Source organism: Puma concolor, chromosome B1 (assembly GCF_028749965.1).
Source record: "Puma concolor isolate L17-30 chromosome B1, mPumCon1.1.hap2, whole genome shotgun sequence".
NCBI lineage: Eukaryota > Metazoa > Chordata > Mammalia > Carnivora > Felidae > Puma > Puma concolor.
This window is the reverse complement of record NC_141670.1, coordinates 156,879,466-156,905,709: the sequence shown is the minus strand read 5'-3', so window position 1 is coordinate 156,905,709 and position 26,244 is coordinate 156,879,466. Positions and strand designations below refer to the sequence as shown.

Sequence of the window (26,244 nt, the reverse complement as noted above, 5' to 3'; positions counted from 1 at the left end):
AAGTGCAAATAACGGATGCCAACATCAAGAGTCAGGGTGAAAAACAGCAGGAGTCGCTAAAGAAAATGGGTAATCAATGCTACATGAATTTGACACTGCAGATAGTATAGCTTCCAGACTGTGTTCAGCCAGACTATCATACAGATTTTATAATTTTCTCCCAAACTTCTGAAGCATCTCTAAAGGCTGAGATCCTTTCATGAAGGATCTTTCCCAGCATTCGAAAACATAAAGCTAGGATAGTCCTAAGCAAACCTCGACAGTTACTTACCCTACCACTAATCCTTTCTCTGTTGCATACTAGGTGAATCATCTGGAGTAAATTACTTGTTCTTTGTGCTTCAGTTCCTTCATCTATAACTTGGAGATAATAATAATATCACATCATAATGTTTTATGTGATTGCATATCCTAATAAAACAAATATGCACTTCTAACACAGTATGACATTTTAAAAGTTATGTTTTGGCTATCGTCATCATCATCACCTTACTTTACTTAGAAACACTAAGGATGGAATTTTCTGTCTGCCTAGCTTCATTCCCTACCCTCATCCCAGATACTTATAAAATCTTCTTTCTTATTTACTGCTCAATCATTTCATTGCCTTTGAAAAGTTCTAACTCATCACTAATCTATTATTGGTTCATCAACTTTAATCTACCCTTTTTACCTATTACTGTGTTTAACGCAGCGCCAGTAGGATACTTACTTAGTTCCTACATTTTCTACTATCTTCTTTTCTGTTTCCTTATTTTATGGTGGTTGTAAATTTGGCTCACCAAATATGGTGAATTAAATATTTTTTTTTAATTCAAAGCAAGAAAATGTCAAATAACTTTGAGGCTGCTATGCTACACTTATGAAACCAAGATTTGCTGAATAAGTTCCGTTGAATCCAAAGGACAGTTGGTTATGTATGTTTTTGTGTGCTCTTAGGTGCCAGTATTTCTCTCTTAGCAGTAAACACCTGAAAATATTTAAATTGTTTTTTTTCAATGTAATACAAATCTGAAAAATTTTGCTGATTTTTTGGTTAATTTACTGTGAAAATATTAAATGCGGTTATGTTGTTCGTCTCACTGTCTTACTCAACTTTGACCTTCATCTTCTTCCACAAGGAAATCCTAATTTCCTGAGTGCATTGAACCCTTTATTTTTGCAAGCATTTGCAGAGTGAACTGTGTGTGATGACCTGTCTCCCAAGAGTTAGAGCAATGCTAGGAACTGATTTACACACAGTTTACACAACATTCATCAGAAAATAGACTTTTGTAACCTTACTGGCCTTATGCTTTTGTGATACATTAATAGCAAAGCAAGTGCTCATATTTTTGCAAAAAATAAAGAAAGAAAATTTATTTTAGTTATGTTCCAAATATTTCAAAAAGAGATAATGTTTAAGAGGCAATTTAAAAAATCATATTATTATGCTTTAACAAATCTGACTGAACATTTAAATGATACATTATTATGCAGAAAGTTAAACAGGTTCTTGATAATTACTGGCCCAGAATTAATAATTATATGGAGTGATTGTTCAAGTAGTGTCTAGAAAATATAACTTTCTGAAATTATGATAAAAGAAAAACCATCCGGAGGGTTTACAAATTAATTCACATAGTTCATGTCCCATCTGGAAACACTTATGCAGTTAAAATGAAAAACATTTCACAATCTATTTCTCCATCTTGTTTGTTGACTTGCCTTTTGGACAATAAAGTTAAAAACATCAAGACTTCCACCAAAGGTCTTAGTGTACTCAGATTAATTAATTTAAAATCATGAGACGAAAGTCACATTTTCCTTTTCCATAAATTTGGATTTAGTTTCATTAAATGTACCTGTTTGTATCTTTGAGTATTTTACATTGACAGAGTGTCTTCCACAAAACATCATTGTTTAGGGCATTTTTTTTCCCCAAATTTGACACTCACCCTTTTGTGACATTTGTGTTACTCTCTAAGCTCTCCATGGTGATAGGCAAAGCAAATTCACTGAGATAAACAGAAAACAGAAAATCACAAACTTTGTGTAGATTTGACAAAATATTTGGCATTTCAAATATGAATAGAAATGTCATAGAAAACCTGAAAAACAAATATTGTTTTAATAAAAATTTCTTTCTAGAGAGTATAGAACCATTTCATTTTCCAAAAGTATCTTCTTTCTGGAATATCATTCTGGGAATCATTCTCTCATTCTGCTTGAAGATTTCCTTTCACACCTCTCCATCTTCTCTTAAGAAGTTAATCTCCTTGAATCTTTTGATTTTTTGTCTTAAAAAATTTTTTTGTGAGTTTTTCAAGAATTCTTCGCAACAGATTATAGTAGTCTATGTATGGTCAGACTCTGGGTTGGGGGGGGGGGATTAGGTATATATCTCCCGTTGCTACTTTGTCTTTTTGTTATAGGTTAAAGAAGAATATAAAGGTGAAATTGAGCACCTTTGTGTTATATTATGTAAAAGTTATAAACACATTTGTGCAATAGTGTATGTAGAATTCAGATTCTAAAGTTAAAATTGCCTCCTTCGGATAATGCAGGCACTTTGTGACCTTAATTCATCAATAGCACAAATATAATTAACATAAAATAAACTGGCAATGTTACAAAGTGAACTTAGGTAATTCATCAGTTGGTTGGAATAATGTTTTGTGTCCAATGTTTAATGTTAGTTAAAATAACATTAACATTTATTCTTGTCACAGTTATTATTTTTCTGATCCAACTCTTATCATTCATACAGACTTTTGATTATTTAAATGAAGGCTGCTGTCAAACAAGAAAATAATCCAGACTGTTTTCAAATTAAAAAAGGAAATAAGAGGGGCACTTGGGTGGCTCAGTCGGTTAGGCGTCCTACTTCAGCTCAGGTCATGATCTCACAGTTTGTGAGTTCAAGCCCCACATCAGGCTCTGTGCTGATGGCTGGGAGCCTGGAGCCTGCTTTGGATTCTGTGTCTCCCTTTCTCTCTGCCCCTCCCTGGCTCACTCTCTGTCTCTCTCTCTCAAAAATAAATAAACATTAAAAAAAATTAAAAAAGGAAATAAGAAACAATGACTTTCTTGCTTTCATATATATTATCTTAATTACTTATCACAAGATGCTAAAGCCTCATTTTATCTCTATGTGTATGGGGCTTTTGATACTCAAAAGGTTAAGTAGTTTGTTCAAGGTAACAATTGTGAAATTAGAGTGGCAGGGTTAAATCCATGCCTTTAGACCCTAAGACTTATTTCTGAAGTCTTCTTGCTTCGCTGCATAGTTTGGCCTCCATTGTCGTAATTAATGTAACACTTTGACATTTCAACATATCTTAAAATATTATGGTGTAACATCCTTCTCATTCTTCAGCTCTAATTTTCTTTATCTTTTAGTTAAGATTTTAGAGTGTGTGATTTAAAAACCAAAGAGTTCCAAAGATTGTGCAATGGACAGCATGATACAAATTTTAGTTTATAATTTAAATCCGTTCTAGAAGATGGGGATAATTAGAGAGTCATTCAATCAACATATTAATTGTGCATCCACTGTATGGTATATAATTTTGTGTTATACCTGTGGATACAATTGTGATTAGAAAGATAAAACAATTTATTCTCTTGGAGTATAATTTCTAGAGGGAGACACAGACAGTACACAAGCAATATTAACAAAATATATACTGTAGATAAGTGCTGATGAGAAAAATAATGCAGGAAAAGTAATAGAGAAAGAGAATGGGGAAAATGTAGTTGCAATTTCAGATATGGTGACTCAGAAAAACTATGAGAAGGTATCATTTGAAAGAGGGACTGAAAGAGGGTATCAAGTAAGCCATGCAGCTGCCTTTTGGAAGAGCATTCCAGGCGAAGGGAACAGCAAATGCAAAGATTCTGAGCCTGGAATGTCTTTGACATATTCAAAGAATGGAGCAGGACAACTCGGTGGAATTAACTGAATGAAGGGGAGAATGGGAAATGGTGCCATGGAGATGCTGATGTTATAGTGCCTTGCAGACCTTTGAAAGACTGGTTTTTACTGTCATTGAGATAGAAGACATTGGATGTCTTTCATCAATGAGTCATATCATCTGAATTATATTTAAAAATAATCTCTCTTCCCTGTTGTATATAGAGGGAAGGGGTGTGAGGATCAAAGTGGGGAGATCAGTTAGGGGGCTACTAAAAAAATGGATGGCTCCAACCACTTTGGTGTAGTTGAAGTGATGGGCATATAGCAGCTTTAGAAGGCAGAGCCCACAAGATGTCCTGGTGGATAAAGTGTGGCATGTGAAAGAGAGGAATCAACGTGACTCATAAGTTTTTGGCAAGAATACCTCAAAGAATGTTGTTGTTGTTGTTTACTGAAATGGGAAAACAGAGGGAAGAAAAGTTTGTTTGCAGGGTGGAGGGAGAAACAGGATATGATGAGGATCTCAGTTTTTAACATGTAATACTTGGAACCTTTTTAAGCATTCAGTGGAGATTAAAGGGATGTTAAACCTATACTGATATAGGTAATTCAGCTCTAAGGCATTTGGTGTAAGCAGAGTGCGATTATCATCATCATTCAAAAACAAATATTTATTAAGGATTTTTCATTTGTCAAACCTAGTAGTACTACATGTTGGGTTAAAACATTAATAAGATATTAGATTAATAAGATTTCAAGGCACATAATGTTATGTATAGTAGTTATAGGTGATTGAGTTATATAGTGCCTCACAAACATCAAACCTTGGAAATAAGAATACTTGATCGATCATCATAGTGTTAACCGTGCCTAAGAGTTTTATTCAATTGGCCATCCTCTTGAAGGGGATGTGGCTTTTTTCATAGCTTGGCCTTCTGAAAGTTCTGTTATGGTATGCTATGATAAAGAAGGCTATACTTACAGCTTTTATTGGCATTTAATATCCATTGTTCTTTTCCTTTCATCTTATTTATAAAATTCAAGTGGTGAGTTGTATCCTGAAGGGCGCTACTATCACAGTATAGTAAGCACAGGGTGGTTGGTGTTGATGATTTCTGACCTAGACACTAATACCTGAAAGGTGAATTAATCACTAGACTTTTTTTGTTCTGTCTTTGAGTGTAATATACTTTTTCTACTGATGTTTTGACATCTGGTATTCTTCTCTTAATAACTCTGCATGGGGTTTTTGATGGACTTATGAAGGCACTGAGAAAAGTAAATACATTTCTAATAATGCAACTACCCAGACAAAGGCAGGAGTTTTTTGGTTTCTCTTTCTTTCTTTCTTTCTTTCTTTCTTTCTTTCTTTCTTTCTTTCTTTCTTTCTTTCTTTCTTTCTTTCTTTCCTTCTTTCTTTCCTTCTTTCTTTCTCTCTCTCTGTCTCTGTCTCTCTCTCTCTCTCTGTCTCTCTCTCTCTCTCTCTTGTTAGTGTTTTAGGTCTTTAGGATACATTTGAGAATGTATTATACCTGCCATCTTTCCCATTATAGGAGACTGCTGTGCTGAACATTGGTGCTTGATACTCAAACACAGCATCTTTCCTTTGAGTCAAAGAAGAGAGCAAATAGCCCTCTGTTCAGGGAACCGGGTAGCACTAACCACTCTCCACATTCAAATAGTAAAAGTAATTTAAGCTATCTGAGACCCAACACTATGTTAGTAGTGTCCCCTGGAGAACAAAGCAGTTAAAGCAAAATTTCATGTAGTTTTCTTTTCATGATTTCAGCTCCTTCCGAGAAATATACCTAGAGTTATGCAGGAATATTTCAAAATGGTTTCATTGACAGTGTGCTAGCAGAGTTCTGTATCAAATAACTGTGAAGTCTCATCTGGCAATCTGAGAAGAGCTATGATTTAGGTTACAGCATAGGGACTCACTTGTAAGAATTTTCATATTCAGAATAATCTTTGTATGACGTTTGTAAAAAACCTAAAAGTATGAAGTTTGAATAGACACAAGTAACACTGGAAAACCTGGATATTTATGTATTTTGAAAGTGAGTTAACAGTGTGGAAGACAACCAAATGTAGTAACCTCCATCCTAAAATAACAAGCAACGTGTATGATCTACACAGTGGAAAAAGATGTCAATTAGAAATGCATTTCTTTGTTTTTAACTAAAAAATTTCCCATCCTCATATTACACTTGCACTGCTTATGCACATATCCATAAAAATCGAAGTCACTGTTTTTTTTGTCCTTTAAAATTTTGTATGAATGGCATCATACAGATCCCTTTGCCACTTACATTTTTAAAAAATCTAATGTTAGGTTTTTGAGGAGAAGTCCTACTTATGGAAGTTAGGTCTTCAGGGCTTTTCCAGAAACCTGTGAAGAAAAGAGGCATTGACGGTCATGGACAATTTCTGAACTCTGCTCCAATACCTTGGCATGCTGCTGTGTTGGGCCACTATATATTCTAATGCTTCACAGAAGTGTTTTGGGTAGAGTCAATCTACCATAGGGAAGGAATAGAGTCTGGAATCTTGGAACAAGGACAGAAATGAGATAGTACAAAGAACAAGGAACATGGATGGTATGGAACTCTCAAGATTATTTTAACAGAACCAAAAAAAAAAAAAATTGCAGTTTTAGTACAGAAGCTTTTATGAGCTTTTTCTTTTTCTTAGCTCTATCTGTTTTATGCTGCTATGGGGTATAATAATACTGAATGCTTATTTTCCATCTATGTATAACAGGCTCTATTCATGCAAACCCTTCAAGGATCAAACTTCCTGATCTCCTTAAGCCATTCAATATGAATATAAATCCAGTGTATATCCTCACTCTTTTAGATCTTCCACTAAATAAATGGTGCGCATATGTGGCTGTTCATCAGAATTAACTGGGAATCTTTATAAAAATACATACTTTTATGAACTCAACCTTGGAAATTTTAATAAAGAACCTACAGAACAGAGGAATTGTATTTTTTTATTAAAAAATCCCTTGGTGATTGAAAAAGCATTTCAGTTGAGACACCACTTCCTTAAGCATATAGCTTAATTTTTTAAATAGAGTATTCCCTAGTGGGAGTTGTCAAAGAATTAACCTAAAAAAGTGATATGAGTTGAAAAAATAAAATTTTCCCTGAAATCTTAGGCCAGAATTAAGTTAGGTTGCTTCAACCATTTGCATCCTAAAAGCATATTTAATCAAGAAAGGTACAAACACTACTGACATCCCTGAATAGCAAACTGATTTAAACCTCAGAAAATATAAAATCTTTTACCTGTGGACTAGAAAACCTGAACAATTAAGTTATCTTATTCATTGTGTGTGCATAGGATATTTAGCGTATTATGATAATCATGCTTCATGAATCCAGGCCCTCATAAGACTTCACAATCTGTTATGCATAAGTGCAACTTATGGCTTTTCTGTTGTATTTCCAGCACAGTGATGCGGTCCATGACCTTCTTCTGGATGTGATCACGTGGGTTGGAATTTTGCTGTCCCTTGTTTGTCTCCTGATTTGCATCTTCACATTTTGCTTTTTCCGTGGGCTCCAGAGTGACCGTAACACCATCCACAAGAACCTCTGCATCAGCCTTTTTGTAGCTGAACTGCTCTTCCTGATTGGGATCAACCGAACGGACCAACCAGTAAGCAGCTTCCACTGATGTTAGGAAAAAATGTCTCCATCTCCAGCTTTCTAATATCCAAAATATTCTTGTTTGAAAGTATCCTCTCTTCTAGTTGTCTAAGATAATTGTTAATTTTCAGATCTTACTCAGTTTCCCTTTTTCATACCCCATTGTTGTAAAGAGGCAGTGAATGTTAGGGATGTATGAATGTGCATTTCTTGAGAAATTCTGTTCGTAACCTTGCAATTCTAAGGAACTGTATCTCCTCATTAGTTTGTATGTGTGGGTGTTTGTTTCATTTTGTTTTTATCAGAGCAGAATATTGATGAATGTTAAATAAAATCATGTGGGGAATTGAAGAATATCTCTCCTGATAGATACAATTGTTATTTTTGAAAGTTTATCACATACTCTTTTTTTTAAGTTTATTTATTTATTTATTTTAGTAATCTTTACACCCAGTGTGGGGCTCCATCCCACAACCCTGATAAGAGTTGTATGCTTTCCTGACTGAGCCAGCTAGGTGCCCCCATCATATACTTAAAAAAAAAAAATCAGTTTATATCATATTAAAAACATCATGTATAAAATGAGTTTTTTTAATTGACCTATTTGGAAAATAGTTTAAACCGTAGGTCATTTTTAGAATTTATAAACTCTTCCCAAATTTTGTTTGACACACATTTGTGCAAGTTCTGTTTTTACATCTTTAATGCCAGCTTTGTACTTTACTACTATGTTCAGTCATCAGAAAATGAAAGAGAGGAAGGAAAGAAGTAGGAAAAGTAAAAGGGGGAAACGAACTGCACCAGCCAACTGTTTGGGGTGAAACCAAACAGAAAACGTGAATAACAGATAGTATCTAATTATTCAACAGACTCTATGCCTGCTTATACTTTTTGTGAGGCCCGTTCTATTTACTTAGGATTCATGCACATAGCGCACGTTTGCTTCATGACTAAACTGCAATTGAGAAAAAAAACTTCCATTTTTTTAGAGATGTGTAGGCATAATAAATAATTCATTCCCTTAATGCTGTTCTCTGGTATGTGTCCATAAGTATGGAGTACTTTACAATAAAAATGCAGTTGGATTCATGTTTGTGATTACACATTCATGATTAATGGCTGTAAAGGGTACAATTATGGTGATTTTACTTTTAATTGGTTATCATATACAAATGTGACAGCTTTTCCCATAAATGCATACATATGAATAAGCAATCAAAGTGCACATTGCTTTCCCAAAAGAGTTAAGTCTTCTGATAACAAAAATTAATAGTTGAGGTTCTAACTCTAAAAAGCAAGAAATGGAAAACTGTGCTATTTCCAAGAAGAAATCATTTCATTCTCTTGTTAACCTGCAATTCAAATGCTGTGTGATTTCTTTTCATTTAGAAACCTTATTCATACTTTTGTTTCCTAATGTACATATGGTATGACAAACTTCACCACACGTTGTGTGCTGCACAAACTAACTTCTGACAAGTAGCCTAGAGAACAAAGATTGATATGAAAAAGTTGAGTAGAGTGCATCTTAGCCCAACTTGTCTTTCTTCTTGTTGCTGGATAAGTGTCCTCTTCCTGCCTTTTCTACGGTGAGTAGGCTCAGCTTTGTCTCTAGCCTGGTGACGTGAGACATCCTCATCGCCATCTCTCTTACTTGGTGAAACTGACTTGGCCTTTGTCTCTGTCTCAAGGATCATACTTATCATTGAATCTGTAATAATCTGATGATTTCTATAAATTTGTTGCCTTTTTCTAGTAGGAGCTATAGATTTTTAACTAGAATTTCTTAAATTAAAAATAAAGACTGCTGCTTCCCCAAGGAGTGAGAATTCCAGAACTCACATAAGAAAATGAATATATGGTCAGCTGAAACTCGTAGTGCCTTAGAGAATATGCCAAAGTAGGGGCTGGCTGTCTTCTAGGCCAACATTTTTTATGATAACAAAAAAAAAAAAAAAGAAGGAAGGAAGGAAGGAAGGAAGGAAGGAAGGAAGGAAGGAAAGAAAGAAAGAAAGAAAGAAAGAAAGAAAGACAGAAAGAAAGAAAGACAGAAAGAAAGAAAAAGAAAGGAAGAAATAGAGGGAAAGAAAGTACTCTGGAGCCTTCTATTTTATTTTATTTTAAACCTACTTTTATACTTTTTAGTATGAACTTCCCAATGCCACCTTAAATCCTTTCTGAAATCAAGCAGGGAAGAAATAAGCAAATAATAATAATGAATTGGTGATCCCATCACAAAATACTATAATTATTTTATTTTTATTTTTTAATCGTTATTTATTTTGAGAGAGACAGCAAGCATGAGCAGGGGAGGAGCAGAGAGAGAGGGAGAGAGAGAATCCCAAGCAGGCCCCATGCCATCAGCACAGAGCCCGCTGCAGGGTTGCAACCTAGGAACTAGGAGATGGTGACCTGAGCTGAGACTGAGTCAGATGCTTAACCAACTGAGCCATCCAGGCGCCCCTCGTTTTGAATTTTAAGAGCTTTTATTCTCCTTGGTTTTAATGTTTCTCTTTCATTTACAATTGAAGAATTTAATATGTTAGAACACCCATGATTAAGGCCAAGAAAAATAATTCATAGTTATATTTTTAAAACTTTAATCTCAGAAATAATTATCAATAACTAGGCTCTTATTAGAACTTTTTCCTAAATTTTATAATTTTTCCTTATAATACTATGCTGTCATCTGTAAGACATTATTAGTAGAATGTTAAATATAGTTTTGAAAGGTAGGTTATACTTAATTAGGTTTTAATATCTGAAATTTAAGAGTCTTATTTAGGTTATTTTTTGACAGACCTATTGTATTACCGCAGTCTTGATAAAATTTTTTTTAAGTTTATTTTTATTCACTTTGAGAGAGAGAGAGAGAGAGAGAGAGAGAGAGAGAGAGAGAGAGACAGGATCCCAAGCAGGCTCCATGCCATCAGCACAGAGCCCAATGCGGAGCTCAAACTCACAAACCATGAGATCATGACCTGAGCCGAAATCAAGAATCAGACGTTTAACTGACTGAGCCACCCAGGCGCCCTGATAAATATTTGTTTTGATGTTATGGTAGTTGGTGATATTTCGTTTGGTTGTCATTCAAATCATTTGTTCTCTTTCCTAGATTGCCTGTGCAGTTTTTGCTGCCCTACTACATTTCTTCTTCTTGGCGGCCTTCACCTGGATGTTCCTGGAGGGAGTGCAACTCTATATCATGCTGGTGGAGGTTTTTGAGAGTGAGCATTCACGGAGGAAATACTTTTACCTGGTTGGCTATGGGATGCCTGCGCTCATAGTGGCTGTGTCCGCGGCGGTAGACTACAGGAGTTATGGAACAGATAAAGTGTGAGTTTATGTTTTCTTTCCTTTTTCTTTTTTCTTTTCTCTTTTGAAATCTAGTTGAAATAAATGCCTTGTATTTTCTTGGAAGCTAAGGTCTTTATATCACCTCATAGCAATAGGTATTTGAACTGGAGAAGCAAATGGGAGTAATTCAATTCATGAGTATACTTTTGTTATGAGGTAGAAAGAGGAAAAACCTTGAGATTCAGTATGATTCTGTTAGAAAAGAACTTAATTGTCCCACAACTACATCATACCCTTGAGTAATTATAAGAAGATGATTTTTAATATCTTTCAGAGCATTGAGACATTTGTCAAATGTAGAACTAGCTATGTCAGAAACTGTGTATTCAGAGGACAGTGTAGTCCCTGATATTAATGGCTTCTGTTCTTCCTTACCTGTCAGTTCTAGTTACTGGAAATAAATTTATATCATTAACAGAAAGAGAGACAATAGGAACAGGGGCAGCTTGTATTTTTCCCTTTTTTTTTCCCTAGGTGAGTATTGGGTCATAGAGATGAATTTTGGTTTCAGTGTGCGTTCAAATTGGTGAGACATACATGTAGAGATGTCCAACATACTGGAAAGGAATTCAGTGAAAAATATTTTTGTAATCCACATCAATATAACAGTTGGAACCCTGAGCATGAATGAAAGTTTCAATAGAAAAACATTAGAAAGAAGACCAAGATAGATCTCTGATGAATACCCACATTTAGGACATAGATTGAGGCGGGAAAATAAAAATAGAGAAAGGCGAGAGGTGACCAGAGCCTTGAAAGAGAATCATGAGGAAAATGAGAAGGCAGTTTCAGGATGGTGTTTCAGAACACCATCTGTAGTGTTCTATATCAAAGATAATTCAAGTAGGATAAGCACTGAGGAAAAATGATTTGTCCTTTGCAACAATTATTTTGCTAGTGCTGGAAGCAGAAACCAAATTGGAAGATTCAAAGAGAGAAGTCAATAGCAAGATAGTAGAGTTTTCAAGTATTACCTGCACCCTGAAAAAGTTTGAGAAATAATGAAAGGATTAACTCATGATAACAGTAGTGAAGAAGAATTTTTAAAAATAAAGTCCGAAGAATGTCTAGGGTGGGAAGAATCAAGTTGATAGGAGGAGACTAATAGAAAATATCTTATGCTTCATTTGTATTTAATATAGAGAGAGGCTGAATGAAAAGGAAAGGTCCTGGGGGATAGAAAGGCATAAGATTGTACATAAGATTAGGAAAACCTTATTTAATAATGAAAGTGGCATTGGAATTCACGTGGTCCAAGACATTAATTTTACAGATGAAAAAAAAATCAAAGATCAGTTAATTAATTGTCTGGCCCATGATGCTAGAGCTAGTTAGTGGCAGATATGTGTGATAAAACAGGTCAGATTTATTTCCACTAAACTAGGATGTTTTGGGAAGAGTAAAATGACCCCTCTCTTCTGAGATGAGTATGAAGGAAAGAAAAGATAAGATAAATTTCGAAGTGGAAGAACTTTTCCATCAAGCAGAAGAACCTGACTTCAGCTGAGTGAATAGGTGAGGTCATTTGGAGAGGACAGGAGATTTGAAAAGCCTTGAAATGAGCACTATGGAAAATGTGTTAAGGAGCCAATTAGACATTAATAAGATTTCCAAGCAGTAGTGAAGGCTCAGATGAGGTTAGATAACATCAATTTGTACAGAAGTTAATAAGCCAAATTTCATGACTTGCCACCAGCAATCAGCAGCCTGAATATGCTGGCAATAAAGCAGCTCACTTCCCAGAAGAGAGAATTCATAAGGAGAGAAGACAAGCAGAAGTGTTACTGGGAGCACAGTTAAAGTGGAATACATGTCTGTTCCGAGGCACGAACACTGTGATTGAAAGAAGACTGTCTCACTTCTGTTGATTGTCCCCCCCTCCTCCCCCGCCCGGAGTGCGGTGAAGGCTATATGAGGCCATTTGTCTAAATACAACAATAATAATTTCTTAATCTGACCTTTATGAATTGTGGTCAAGTCTGAGTTCATTTTGTGGATCCCAGTGACCACTGTAGAACAAATTAGGATTAAAGACATTAAAAATGTTTGCCTCTAAAGACCTCTTAGGGGTGGGGGGGTTAAATCAAAAGTTTGTTGTTGTTGTTGTTGTTGTTTTTAATAACACCTTTATTGATATAATCCACATACCATAAAATTCACTCTTTCAAAGTGTATGCTTCAGTAGATTTTAGTACATTCACAGTTATACACCCATCACCACCGTCTAATTTTACAACGTTTTCATCAACTTAAAAAGGAACTCTCTAGCAGTCACTACACTTAGGTCATCGGATTTTATACTTTAATTAATGTACATCCCCTCTCAGATATTAAATTGAATGATATGTAATTATTTGTGACCTTATAGCATTCGAATATTCTTTTCAATAATTTCACTGCAGTACTCTCTTGCAGTTCCTGATTTGCTTTTATTTTATTTATTTTTTTCTTTTTAGATATTTCCAAATTTTCCTGTTACTAAACTAACTCAGACTTGCTTGCTTTGTGTTTTAGTCATTTATTCTGAGACAGATGTCATTTTCTGGATAGTAGGAATCTATCTTTTCTTAGAATCAATAATATGTAAGTCTCTTGTGACTGTTCAATCTTTGGCCATCATTGCTTTAATTTCCTGCACCATAACTGGAAGCTCTCATTTACTGACATTATTACTGTGTGGGAATAGAGGCTAATTTACTTCCCAGGCACTGATTTAAAATAAGCCTTGATAATAGTTCGGTTCCACAATTATGATTTTTCCCAACACAAAGAGCAACAAAGCAGATATAGAGAAAAGGAAGGATAGATGAAAGAGGGAGAGAGGAGAATAAGGAAAATTGCTTAAAATTCTATCATAGGCAGGCATAGAGCATTTGGTGGCTCTTTTGTGCATCTTAAATACATTGTCCACAGAGAGACCTTCAGAATACATGGGAAAAAAATGTTTAACTTCTACCGATTGGGAATTCATCCAACCCAGTGTCTATTTTGCCCATTGAAGAAGCAGGTGTGGAGAAAGAAACATTATTCAGTCATTTGTATTTACATGAGAAGCTTAAATGAACAGATCATGTTTTCTATCAGGTGTTTAATCAAGATATCTTCTCAAAGAAAAATCTAAGCAATGAATTTTTACACAACTCGAAGGATTTCTATGTATAGAATTATATATCTTGTTCCTTATTATCAAATCTGTCTTTGTTGTTCCAGTTTCTGTTACTATTGTTCATTGCTTTTATTTGACTTTGGATGGCATTCCTGACTCCCTGTTCATCTCCTCTCTTTTTTGTGTAAATCTACTATCTCAATTGCACTGTTCCTTTTGTTTGTCTGTTTACCAGCGGCCCCTTCTTATATGCTACGTTGACTTTTTTTTAATACAAATCCAGTCTTAAATAAATTGGAATTAGCCAGAATTCAGAACATATTATCAGCCACTTTCTGTAAATTCTTATTAAGCTCAATACATTGAATTTTTATGTCTAGGAAATCTATTTCACTTATTATTGGAACTTTGTTATCATTATTAAGTTTTTACTCCTCAGTTTCAACCACTCAGAGTACATCTAGAATAAAACCATTGAATATATATTATAGTAATCCAAATAATAATAAACCTTTTTCCCTTTTCTCTCCTCTTAATGTACTTATATTTTACTATACTGCCAATGAGATTTTATCTCTGAAAACTTTAATAATAATAATAATAATAATAATAGTAGTAGTAATAATTGCTTACATTTCTAAAAAGTAGAGAAGCATATTAATGGGAGATAAAATCAGAGATAAAATTACTTTTGTAGGTTAAATAAATGTTATTTTGATGCAGATAGTGGTAACTATCATATTTCATCTGGCTGATGCGTTATGATGTGGTTTTCTATGAAATGTTGTTAGGGTTGTTGATTACTAAACACATACACACAAAACACACATAATTTGTTTTTGAGAAGTTGCTTAGTTTGCCATCAATTTACAATGCTTGTAAGATAATTTTATTATTATTTTCTGATATGGTTTAGTGAAATCTTTTTATCTGTGCTGACAGTATTCTCGAGAATGTACTTAGAATTATATTTAGTCACAATAATTGGACATTCAAAAAATGAGTTTAGAAGATCAGTATAGTCATTTAAAAAAATAAGTAACTCTCAGCTGGTGGACTACATTCTAAATTGTACTGTTAACAATGGGCATTTATTCAATTTTATCTCTGTTGTTGTTTCTTCTCTTAGTCTCTCTTATACTCTTATCCGTATGCACATTCAGTGACGTCATCCAATAAATGATACTGTCAGACAATAAAGGCTGGCATTGACTTAACGATAATTTAAACAGGGCTGATTTGGAATTTTTGTGCTAGATACTTTTATTTTATGACCTGAAACTAATTAGTTCATGTAAATTTTAATTACCTCAATATTACCAAAAAAATGCAAACCATTTTAACAGTTAAATTTTCTTTAAAGAGAAAATCACATTTATAGTTTATACCACTTTCCTCACAATCAAATAATATAAGAGAAAGGAGTGGTTAACATGATGGGTAGATGGGAAAAGGATTGGGAGCAGGTTCCAGGAGGAGGGAGGGCTTGGAACCGAGTAAAGCCCAAAGAATAGTCCAAGATTTAAAACATGGGCTGGAGTATTTGTAAGGGGTTTCCGAAATATGTCAATTAGGTCATAAACATTTATAGTGAATCAGAACATCATTGAGTACTAGAAGCATAACCAAGGTCTTAAAAATAATTGTAATCAAATTTTATGATCTGAAAATTATTATAAATCATCTATTAAGTCTTACATTTGTCTCCCTAGCTCAATAGTTTAAGAACAACTCTAAAAGAGGTAGTCTCCCCTGTGCTGGTTAAAAACCCCCACCCCCTGTTTTTTATTTTCATTTCATTATTCAACCCATGTAATCATTTGGGTAGAAAAGTGAGTATTGATTTTTTTAAATTGTTTTTCAATGTTTATTTATTTTTGAGAGAGACAGACCATGAGTGGGGGAGGGGCAGAGAGAGCCAGAGACACGGAATTTGAAGCCGGTTCTAGGCTCCAAGCTGTCAGCACAGAACCTGACACTGGGCTTGAACTCATGAGCTGTGAGATCGTGACCTGAGCCGAAGTTGGACGCTTAACCAACTGAGCCCCTTGATATTTTTTAAATACTAGATTATAATATTATTAAGCCGGTTCTAGGCTCCAAGCTGTCAGCACAGAACCTGACACTGGGCTTGAACTCATGAGCTGTGAGATCGTGACCTGAGCCGAAGTTGGACGCTTAACCAACTGAGCCCCTTGATATTTTTTAAATACTAGATTATAATATTATTAAACAAGGAGCCCAGCTAAATAACATTGAATTGGATGGGGACTCCTGGCCGGCTCAGTGGGTAGAGCATGTGACTCAGATCTTAGGGCCTTGAGCTCCAGCCCCACCTCAGGGGCTGTAGCTATGGACAGGTCACTTAGATTTCCAGAGTTTCATTCTCCAATCTATAATTCCAATCAATAAGCACCTTGCAAAACTATTACAAAGTTTGAGAATATGTGTTTTTGTATATATGATTAAATAGATATGTATATGTGTATGTGTATGAATATATATATATATATATATATCTTTTTAAATTTATAATAAATAAATGTTTATTTCTGAGAGAGTGTGAGCAGGGGAGAGGCAGAGAGGGAGAGGGGGACAGAAGACCCAAAGTGGATTCTTCACTGACAGCAGAGAGTCCAATGTGGGGCTCGAACTTAGAAAGTGCGAGATCATGACCTGAGCCAAAGTCGGATGCTTAACTGAGCCACCTAGCGCCCCTATATATAAGTAAGCATATATGTAAATTATCTGGTATATATAAGCATTTATTGAATTAGAAATATTATTATTACTGGTACTGTTATTTGTCTGATACAAATAAAGAAATACAGATTTTATGATTAGCAACATTGTTCTAATTTAGTACAATAAATTGTATTAAAAGCATCCGTTTATAGAGTAGTGATTACAATTCTTATGTTGTTGCCTGGATTAACTTAAGCAATGTGGGACCATGGGAAATATTCCAACAGTTAGTAATAATAAATTAAAGCTTTTCTAACCTTTGTAGTCCACCCTAAAAGTGTAGGATGTATTTTGCTGATGAAGTAGTGAAACATTTATCTTTCAAGTAACATACTGGGGACATGAAGATAATATAACCTGCATTTCATCTATGAGATCTAGTGCTGAATTCTGCGATCCCAAGCTGTAGGTGAACCACAAATGCTAGTCTTGACTACCACTGGTCACACTCCATTCCTGCATCACTCTGCCAATATTTTTTCCAGTTCATATACTTGCTCACAAAGTATTTCAAGATTAGATGCATGAGTGTGCTGTGATGAAAATGGCATTAAAAAATCTGAACAGGGCGGGGCACCTGGGTGGCTCAGTCGGTTGAGCGTCTGACTTCAGCTCAGGTCATGGTCTCGCAGTTCGTGGGTTCGAACCCCATGTTGGGCTCTGTGCTGACAGCTCAGAGCCTGGAGCCTGTTTCAGATTCTGTGTCTCCCTCTCTCTCTGACCTTCCCCCGTTCATGCTCTGTCTCTCTCTATCTCAAAAATAAATAAACGTTAAAAAAAAATCTGAACAGGGGAAAAAAAAGTCTTAACAAGGGCGCCTGGGTGGCTTCAGTCAGTTAAACATCTGGCTCTTGATTTCAACTCAGATCATGATCTCACAGTTCATGAATTAGAGCCCCACATCAGGCTCTGCACTGACAGTATGAAACCTGCCTGGGATTTTCTCTCTCTCTCTCTCTCTCTCTCTCTCTCTCTCTCTCTCTCTCAAAATACATAAATAAACTTAAAAAAAATCTTAACAGACATACTATGCACTGAGTTTAGAACCAAAGTTATTATGCTTGAAGTATATATTTGCCCCTTTTCCGCTTCACTTCCTTTTTTTCTTGCCCCAATTCTCTTTATTCCTTCTTTTCTCTCTCAATCTTGCCAGATATTTGTAGTACAAATATAAAGAGATCTGCATATGTTACAGAGAAAAGAAATATTATGTATTATACAAACTCTCATAAACAACCTGATATAATTAAGCCTTGTAAGTTTTATGATCTAGTAGTAGCCAAATATTGTTTATTGGCTACATTTAATACTCACCAAGGATGGTTCAGTCTGCAATTTGGAGTCGAGTAGAAGTGAAGAAAACACCATTGTTAACTTACGTTGTTTCAGACCCTGGAGAATAGTCAGATATCTAGTTGGATAAGAGTAAATTAAATAGGCAACAAAATATAATGTCCCAGAGCATATTAATGACACTATATTAAACATGCTAATTTGACATAAGGAAGTAGATTCTGATAATGTTACTGAAATCTAAAAGCATTGTAAAACAAATGTTTTAGGTGGCACTTAATATACGTTGGGTAATTAACTTACCAGTTTTCTAAATACAGAATCAGACATTTTTTAAAATGACTCATGATAATAAAATGGTAATTTAATAGTAGAAGAAAATAAGCTTTAGAAGTATGTTCTTGTCTATTTCTCTTGTCTTGTTTTGAGAAATTAATTTGTTTTATTATTTCTGTGTATACATGAAGGTGATAAAGGCTGGATTGATAATTGACATTTTCATGGAAGACTGATCCGATATCAACACTTTATTATTTAATTTGCAATATGATTTCTTACATTTTAGAAGAGAATAATTCTGCAATATGCCCATTCTTTTGAATATTTAATCAGTAAACTTGTATTAATATAGTAAGACTTCATCAAATATATAACAATATATTCTGGTTTTACAATTTGAAAAATGCTACAAAAAGATAATTTTTATGACTTCTTTGTATTAGGCAAATGGGAAAAAAGTCAAGGTTTATGATATATGACAAGTGCTCCTTTGAATTCCAAAATATATCTGACCTCACAATATTTTTCAACATGACTTCAAATAAGCATGTAGTGAGGTCAGAATGTACTTGCTTTTTCAACTGCAAGCCATCTCTTTTGTACTGGTATAAACATCCTTTATAAATTACATTCATATGACTGAATTTCATTAGAAAAAGAAATTGACATATCTTAAAAATTAGCAAGAATGGTCTATTAACATTAACGGCATCACAAATTAAATATTGCTTAGTGGATGAAGGCAATTTTCAGATAAATCATATTCTTCAATAACAGGTCTGTCTATCCATTTGCAAGCTGGACTTTATTGTGCTTCATGAAGTAAGTTGTTCCTCTCACATTTGTCTCCTCTTAACCTGAGCATTTTCACTATAGCCACATCACATTGAATGGCCTAGACTTCTTGAATACCATGACATGGGATATATGTGTCCATGCATGTAATAAACCCCTGACATAATACTCTCCTTTACCTTAAAGCCAGGTGAATTCTTTCAACATTGGCACAGGGAACTCGGGGCAGGAATCATTCAAACTTTTAAAGTAGTCAATGGGAAAGAGAGAAAGCTTTGAGAAAACCAGCATGTGGCCAAAAACAACAGCAGGTGTGGCCATATGGCAATCGAATTAGAAAAGGGATTTTTGCCACACTGCCTTCCAGAAGATAGTCAAGCCCAGAGAGTGCTCAAGAAGGGATGATTTACTCAGTACATTTTAAGTGTTTGATATTGCCTCTTTCACTGATCCTCTCCAAAGGGAATTTAAATCTATTACACCAAATAGATATTGTAGCATTTTCTTAAAAAATAAAAAATAATAATTTCTAAAGTAATTTCAGTTCCACATTTAAAGATCATTATGCCAGGGGCGCCTGGGTGGCGTAGTCGGTTAAGCGTCCGACTGCAGCCAGGTCGCGATCTCGCGGTCCGTGAGTTCGAGCCCCGCGTCGGGCTCTGGGCTGATGGCTCAGAGCCTGGGGAGCCTGTTTCCGATTCTGTGTCTCCCTCTCTCTCTGCCCCTCCCCCGTTCATGCTCTGTCTCTCTCTGTCCCAAGAATAAATAAACGTTGAAAAAAAAAAAAAAAAAAAATTAAAAAAAAAAAAAAAAAGAAACATTGGCTTCTTTAAAAAAAAAAAAAAAAAAAAAAAAAAAAAAAGATCATTATGCCAAAAGCATGTTTATTTCCAAATAAAGCATTTGCTGAGACTGTTTTCCAAAAAGTAAAGCTTTGTAAGGCTAAAACTTAATGGCATTATTTCATTTTAACAACACATTTGGTAAGATGATTTAAAAATTTTAAATTCCCTACCTAGTCCAAAGCACTCTGTAATAACATAATTTAAATTATCCTTATAAGAATCCTTAACCTGTAGAGCAACATTTTTTCAGAAGTTCTTGAAGCACATTTTCTTTTAAAAAGATTTTGAAGATGTGTTTTATGTCTTAAATTAGCTCTCAAAAACACGTTTGACCTACAAAACAACAGGAGCTATACTATTAACAGTCATTACAAAATTTATTAGTATTGTATCATGTTATAATTTCAGCAGCATTCTTGGACTGTGTGTGTGTGTGTGTGTGTGTGTGTGTGTGTGTGTGTGTTCTAATATGGGAAAATGTCCATGCTTTGTCTTTTATTGTTCTTATCTTGAGGTCTTGAAGGAAAATATGGTCTTTGATGAGAACCAAGAGAGATTCATGAATACTTCCTCTGTTCTGGTCTTCCCCCTCCACACACACACACCTGTATTAGGGTGATGGCAAACTACCCTGTGGTCAGCACGAAGATAATATTCATATTTCAAACCTGAATTTTCTGGTTTGATTCTGCTTGTTGGCACCACCATACTTTTATTTTCCATGACCACAGTTTTTGGACAACAGACCAACAAAAAGATAACTAATTAAGCAAGCTAAGAGCTAGCAGTTTAAGTGTTTATTGTTTCCATGATAGCATTTTTTCAAGTAGGATTGTTATGTTTATCTTGAATATAGGAAAAAATATCCATCTATGTAAAAAAATATGAACTTGAAGTCAGTTTCTTTTTGGAGGACAAATATTAAACTTCTGTTGAAATTACATATATTTAACTTAGTAGAAGAAAGCTGGATTTTTGTTGTTTTAAAATTGATCTTTTCAGAGTATATGGTTATTTTTAATTTGCTTAAAAATTTAGGATTTAACCTTTTTTAAAAAATTAAGTTATGGAAAAGTCAAAAGAAAAACAGTAAACGTCACTGCCTCAATCACTCAGATGTTAGACTGTTGTATTTTGGCTTGTTGTTTCCAGTAATTATTAAAATAAAACATATGGTTAAGCCCTTTGGTCCACTTTTAGTCCTCCTACTCTCATATTAGAGGCAAACACTAATATGAGTTTGATTTTTTCCCTTTCAATTAAATAAAATTACTTATATGTGTGTGTATATCTGTCAAAAATATAAGTAATATTTTAAATATACACTTGACACTTGAAGAGCTCTGAGTGCTGACCCCTGTGCAGTCCAAATCTGCATATAACTTTTGATCCCCCCCCAAACGTAACTACTAATAGCTTATTGTTGACCAGACAGAAGCCGTACCGATAATATCAATAGTCAATTAGCACATATTTTATATGTTATATATATGATACACTGTGTTCTTACAATAAAGTAAACTAGAGGAAAGGAAATGTTATTAAGAAAATCCCAAGGAAGAGAAAGTACATTTACAGGACTGTACTGTATTTATCAAAAAATAATCCACATGGAAGTGGACCCACACACTTCAAAACTATGTTGTTCAAGGGTGAACTGCATGTTCAAAGGTGTAAGGCATTTGTTGTTATGATCTCTCTTGTTGACATATAAAAATCCACCTCCTCCCTTTTACCTGTTTTATAACATTTCCTCATATGAATAGAAAACATTTGATTGATCCATTCCTCTACCGATGGACATTGATAAGTTCCTTTCTTCATACCTTCTCTGGTAGTCCATTATTGCTGAGATTTAAGTAACATTTTCATAATAATCAAATACTTATCTACTTTGGACTTGCAGTTTTAGACTACTTAGCAAACCACTCTTGAATATTTTCCACTGGAGGTGTTTTCTTTTTTGATTATTCTTCAAATCTAGCAGAATGGCAAATAATTCAAGATATGATTTTTAACATCAAATGTAATTTGTTCAAAATTTACATTAATCTTTCTCATAACTAGTCACTTCCATTTTGTCTTCCTGTCATCCTGAAGAATGAAAATGTAATTTCCCAGAGGCTTTAAGAATTGGGGGAGTATTAAATGTGACTGAAATTAAGTGATTAATAATTTACTTTTGGGTCATGAATCAACTTCACTGGATGCTAAGGATCATTTGCAACCCCAGAAGCATTGGCAGTAACAATGCACTTTTTCAGACTCAAGAACTCTCAAAGGTTGGCTGCCCAACCTAATTAAACTTCAATCTTCTGATACCAAATTTATTTCTTCTTTGTACTGAATTTCCTCAGATCTTCTTGACAGGAAAATGTCACTTTGCCTGACAGCTGATAGACAGGTTATGTAGCACCATAATTGGAGAGAAAAGGATAGCTTAAAGCTACTCGATTTAATGGCTATGTGTATGGCTTTTTCTCTCTTTCTTTTCTTTTCTTTTCTTTTTTTTTTTTTTTTTTTTTTTTTAAGGGTCCTATGACAGACACAAAAGGACTTAGCAAATAGGCCTAGTGCCATTTTTTCCCTGCTTCCTCCAGGGGTAATTATCTTACTCCATCAATAGTGCTGTCAGAAATTGGGCACATAATTCAGCATTTAAATGAACAAGCGATGTAATATTTCCTGTCTCCCAGTGGGATGCTTTGCAGTTCACATTCTTCTCTGTCACTCTCTCACTTTTGATGTATGTCCCATACCCAGTCCTTAATCCCTTCTCTCCCTTGTGTTTCATTGCAGATGTTGGCTCCGACTTGACACCTACTTCATTTGGAGCTTTATAGGACCAGCGACCTTGATAATTATGGTAAGAACTCCTCACTAACTATGTGTCTCCCAGGTCAAAAAATAAAATTTCTATGATCTGGCCATCTTTAATTTACATAGGTGAATTTGGGAAAAGCATCTACTTTTTGACCCTATATGACTCAAGCAATTAGACACTCATTAGAGTCTACTTTTATATTGTAAAAAATGTAATCAACACTGTTGGAGTAGAAAACATGCCTTTGCAAATATTTATGCAGTACCATAGTTCCTTAGGAGCCCGATCCAACATAATCTATTTGGCTTTGTAGGATTTTGAACAGCAATGACTTCAAGTTTCACAACAGTATATTTCCTGTCTTTCATTTACATAATTTGAACTATGAATGAAATCAGAAATTGGAAATATGGCAATATACCTTACTATTCCTTCCAGTTTTGTTTTTTATATAAATCTCAAAAACTTTAAAATTCAGAAGGATTTCACTTAAGAATGGCACAAATAAGTTACACAAGTGTTTGGAATCATACTTCTTTTTGTATTTTTAGATGCATAATATCTTGATTTCAAATATGAATTATTTATTGTAATTTAGTTTCTATTTTTGGCATTATTTATATACCCATCATTTTATAATACAAAGTCATTCTCCAAATAAAATGGCCTCTTGATTCTGAATAAGATATAGATCTCCAATTCATTATCTGAAATCCTTTGAAGCAGGCATATTTTAGAATTCAGAAAGTTTTCAAACGTCAGAAAGACAATATGGTACATGTACTGCATATTAGATAGAATTCCTAGTAGAGAATAAACAGTTGCCCAAAGCAAACACATCAATGAATATCAACAGTAGGGACAAGGCAGGACTCTAAAACCAAACAGTAATAATTCAGCAGAAAAAAAAAATGGGAAAGTAAAAGGAAATGGAATAAAGATAGAAGAACCCTATGTCAGTACAAGTTCAGTTTTCCCACCAAATAGATTTAGTTAAGGTTAGGCTTTTTGGCCACTCAATTAATTTTTTAATACTCTCACTTTTCAGACTTTTTGGATTTGATAAAGGATTATAGAATTGTATTATTGAGAGAACTTCAGTAGGGCTTATAATTGGATTTTCCTCGACCCCACCAATCCTAAATTTTGGAACATATTAAAACAAACCAGGTCACAAAGGACAGTTCAATATATTTTCTGTAGTTTGTATATATGTAATATGTGGAATTTACACTGGAACTTTTTGTTTTGTTTTGCTTTAAGTTCTATCCTCTCTCTGGTGATTCTAGTGATATAACGGTACCATTGAGTGTTTTCTGGACTTTAATGCTAGTTTGTTGTAGCATTAGAATTTACCACCATTTTATAATCCTTTTGATCTAGCTCTTCAAAAATATATTATTGATTTTAGTATTTATGTTTTTGGAATGTAACATTTCAAAATATATCCCCAAATAGTAAATTTGGGGCTGTGTTCACAAAATATATCCCCAAACAGTAAATTTGGGGCCACGTTCAGAGGGCAGAAATAATAACACACCTGGAATAATTTTTTTTTTGTTTTTTATTTTTTTTAATGTTTATTTATTTTGAGAGAGACAGAGACAGAGAGAGAGAAGACAGAGCACGTGCGCATGCACAAGCAGGATAGGGGCAGAGACAAAGGGAGAGAGAGGAATCCCAAGCAGGTTCCATGCTGTCAACATAGAGCCTGACATGGAGCTTGAACTCACCAACCAAGAAATGGTGACCTGACCAGAAATCAAGAGTTGGAACCTTAACCAACTGAGCCACCCAGATGCCCATTTTTTTCAACATATACCTGGCTTTGAGTTGTTTTACAGTTTCCACAGCATCATTCCAACTGCTGCTGATTTTTTATTTGTATGTATTTTGGCATAATGGTGCTTTGTAACTCATTGGTATCCCAACTCCCTAAAGTGGCTTCTTGCCTTTGCTAAAATACTAGGCAATCATCTATGATCCAATTCCTTTATAAGTATAGTGAGAGCTAATTTCCCAGAACAACTCATCTGTTATGGAGAATAGACTTACTTTTTTTTTTTATTCCAGTTATGCTACATAACAGTACCTTTTACATTACAGCTTAATGTAATCTTCCTTGGGATTGCTTTATATAAAATGTTTCATCATACTGCCATTCTGAAACCTGAATCAGGCTGCCTTGATAATATCAAGTAAGTGATTTTTCTTTTTGTTTTCTTTAGCCATCCTAAGTTTGGTACTCTAAATTATCCCTACTTTTAATTCTATTGAAATCTTGTGACAGAATGATGAGGATCGATGTGTTGTCTTTGCTGAATAAGATCATTTATTGACTACTGAGATGACCTGATCTGCCTGAAAATAAGTATAATGAAGCTTTATCTTCAAAAAAACTTTTTCCCAAAACTCTGATTTTCAACATGAGAAGCTCTTAAGATGTACATTTATTATTTTTTTCCTGAGCCAATACAAAGTTTCTGTATCTGGATAGACTGTTATTTCTTGGAGCAGTAACCACATCAGTTACCAACACCCCATCTCCCCCTTCAGAGCAATGTGAAGAGAGTAGAATGGTGACCCTGTGAGCAGCACAAGGGAGATTTTACACCACAGGAGAAGAATCCCAAGATTATTAATCTGGGCAATTGTAGAGGAGCTGTTATGAAGCTGGCCCCCCTCTCCTTCTGAGAGAGGAAGAGAAAACCCAACTCCCCATGGAAAGTCCTATGGTATATAAATATATAGCTCCAGGCTTTAACCCCTTTGAAATGTTAACGCTTCCCTCTTGGGAGGTAAAGCACTCCAGAAGTCTCTCTATCTACTCAGCCATCTTTTAACTTCCAAGGTTTGTCCTTTAATCCAAATTCTATTTCTCTATGCTCAGAAAGCCCTTGCCATGCAGAGATATGAAAATATTCACATTCCTTTCCACACTAGTAGTACTTTTTTATATATATACAAAAGAAGCTAATTTACATTTTCTGAAAAGAAAAATAGTTTCTCAGTATAACCAAAATTTTTATGTTGTCCCTTCAGAGGCTGGGACACTTGAGAGAGATTGTAATGGGGAGATGTACATTAGTCATTAATATATGTTACATATTAAATTGTAATTGTATATAATTTGCCTGTGCTATGTATTAACCTGGCTAAATGTTTTTATTTAAATGAATGTACTTTCAGACGTTTCATGAGGTCACCTGTGACTTTTGAACATTCTCCTCGAACTACCTCAGATAGCAGCTATGTCACCCATTTTTCATCTACATTTAGTGCCTGACACAGTTTCTTGCCCATAGTAGGCCTTTAATGAATGTTATGGAATAAAGCAATACATTAAAGACTTTAGTGACAAAAGTGTATTGACACTAAGTGGTTAATTTTGTTGAAGGAATCATCTGTTTAAATTTACTGAAAAGGATAGCTAAGAAATTAGA

The 26,244-nt window shown here is 34.6% G+C and overlaps 1 protein-coding gene across 33 annotated transcripts in view; it reads left to right on the top strand.

Annotated features, from left to right (window-relative positions):
- Positions 1 to 26,244, top strand: part of ADGRL3 (adhesion G protein-coupled receptor L3) — an 847,777-nt gene that overhangs the window by 740,203 nt on the left and 81,330 nt on the right. For all 33 annotated transcript variants that reach the window (XM_086704954.1, XM_086704959.1, XM_086704957.1 and 30 more), the window contains 4 exons: positions 7,358 to 7,567; positions 10,673 to 10,893; positions 22,777 to 22,843; positions 24,908 to 24,999. In XM_086704954.1, the coding sequence (XP_086561080.1) occupies positions 7,358 to 7,567; positions 10,673 to 10,893; positions 22,777 to 22,843; positions 24,908 to 24,999 (590 nt within the window). The remainder of the gene's footprint in view (positions 1 to 7,357; positions 7,568 to 10,672; positions 10,894 to 22,776; positions 22,844 to 24,907; positions 25,000 to 26,244) is intronic.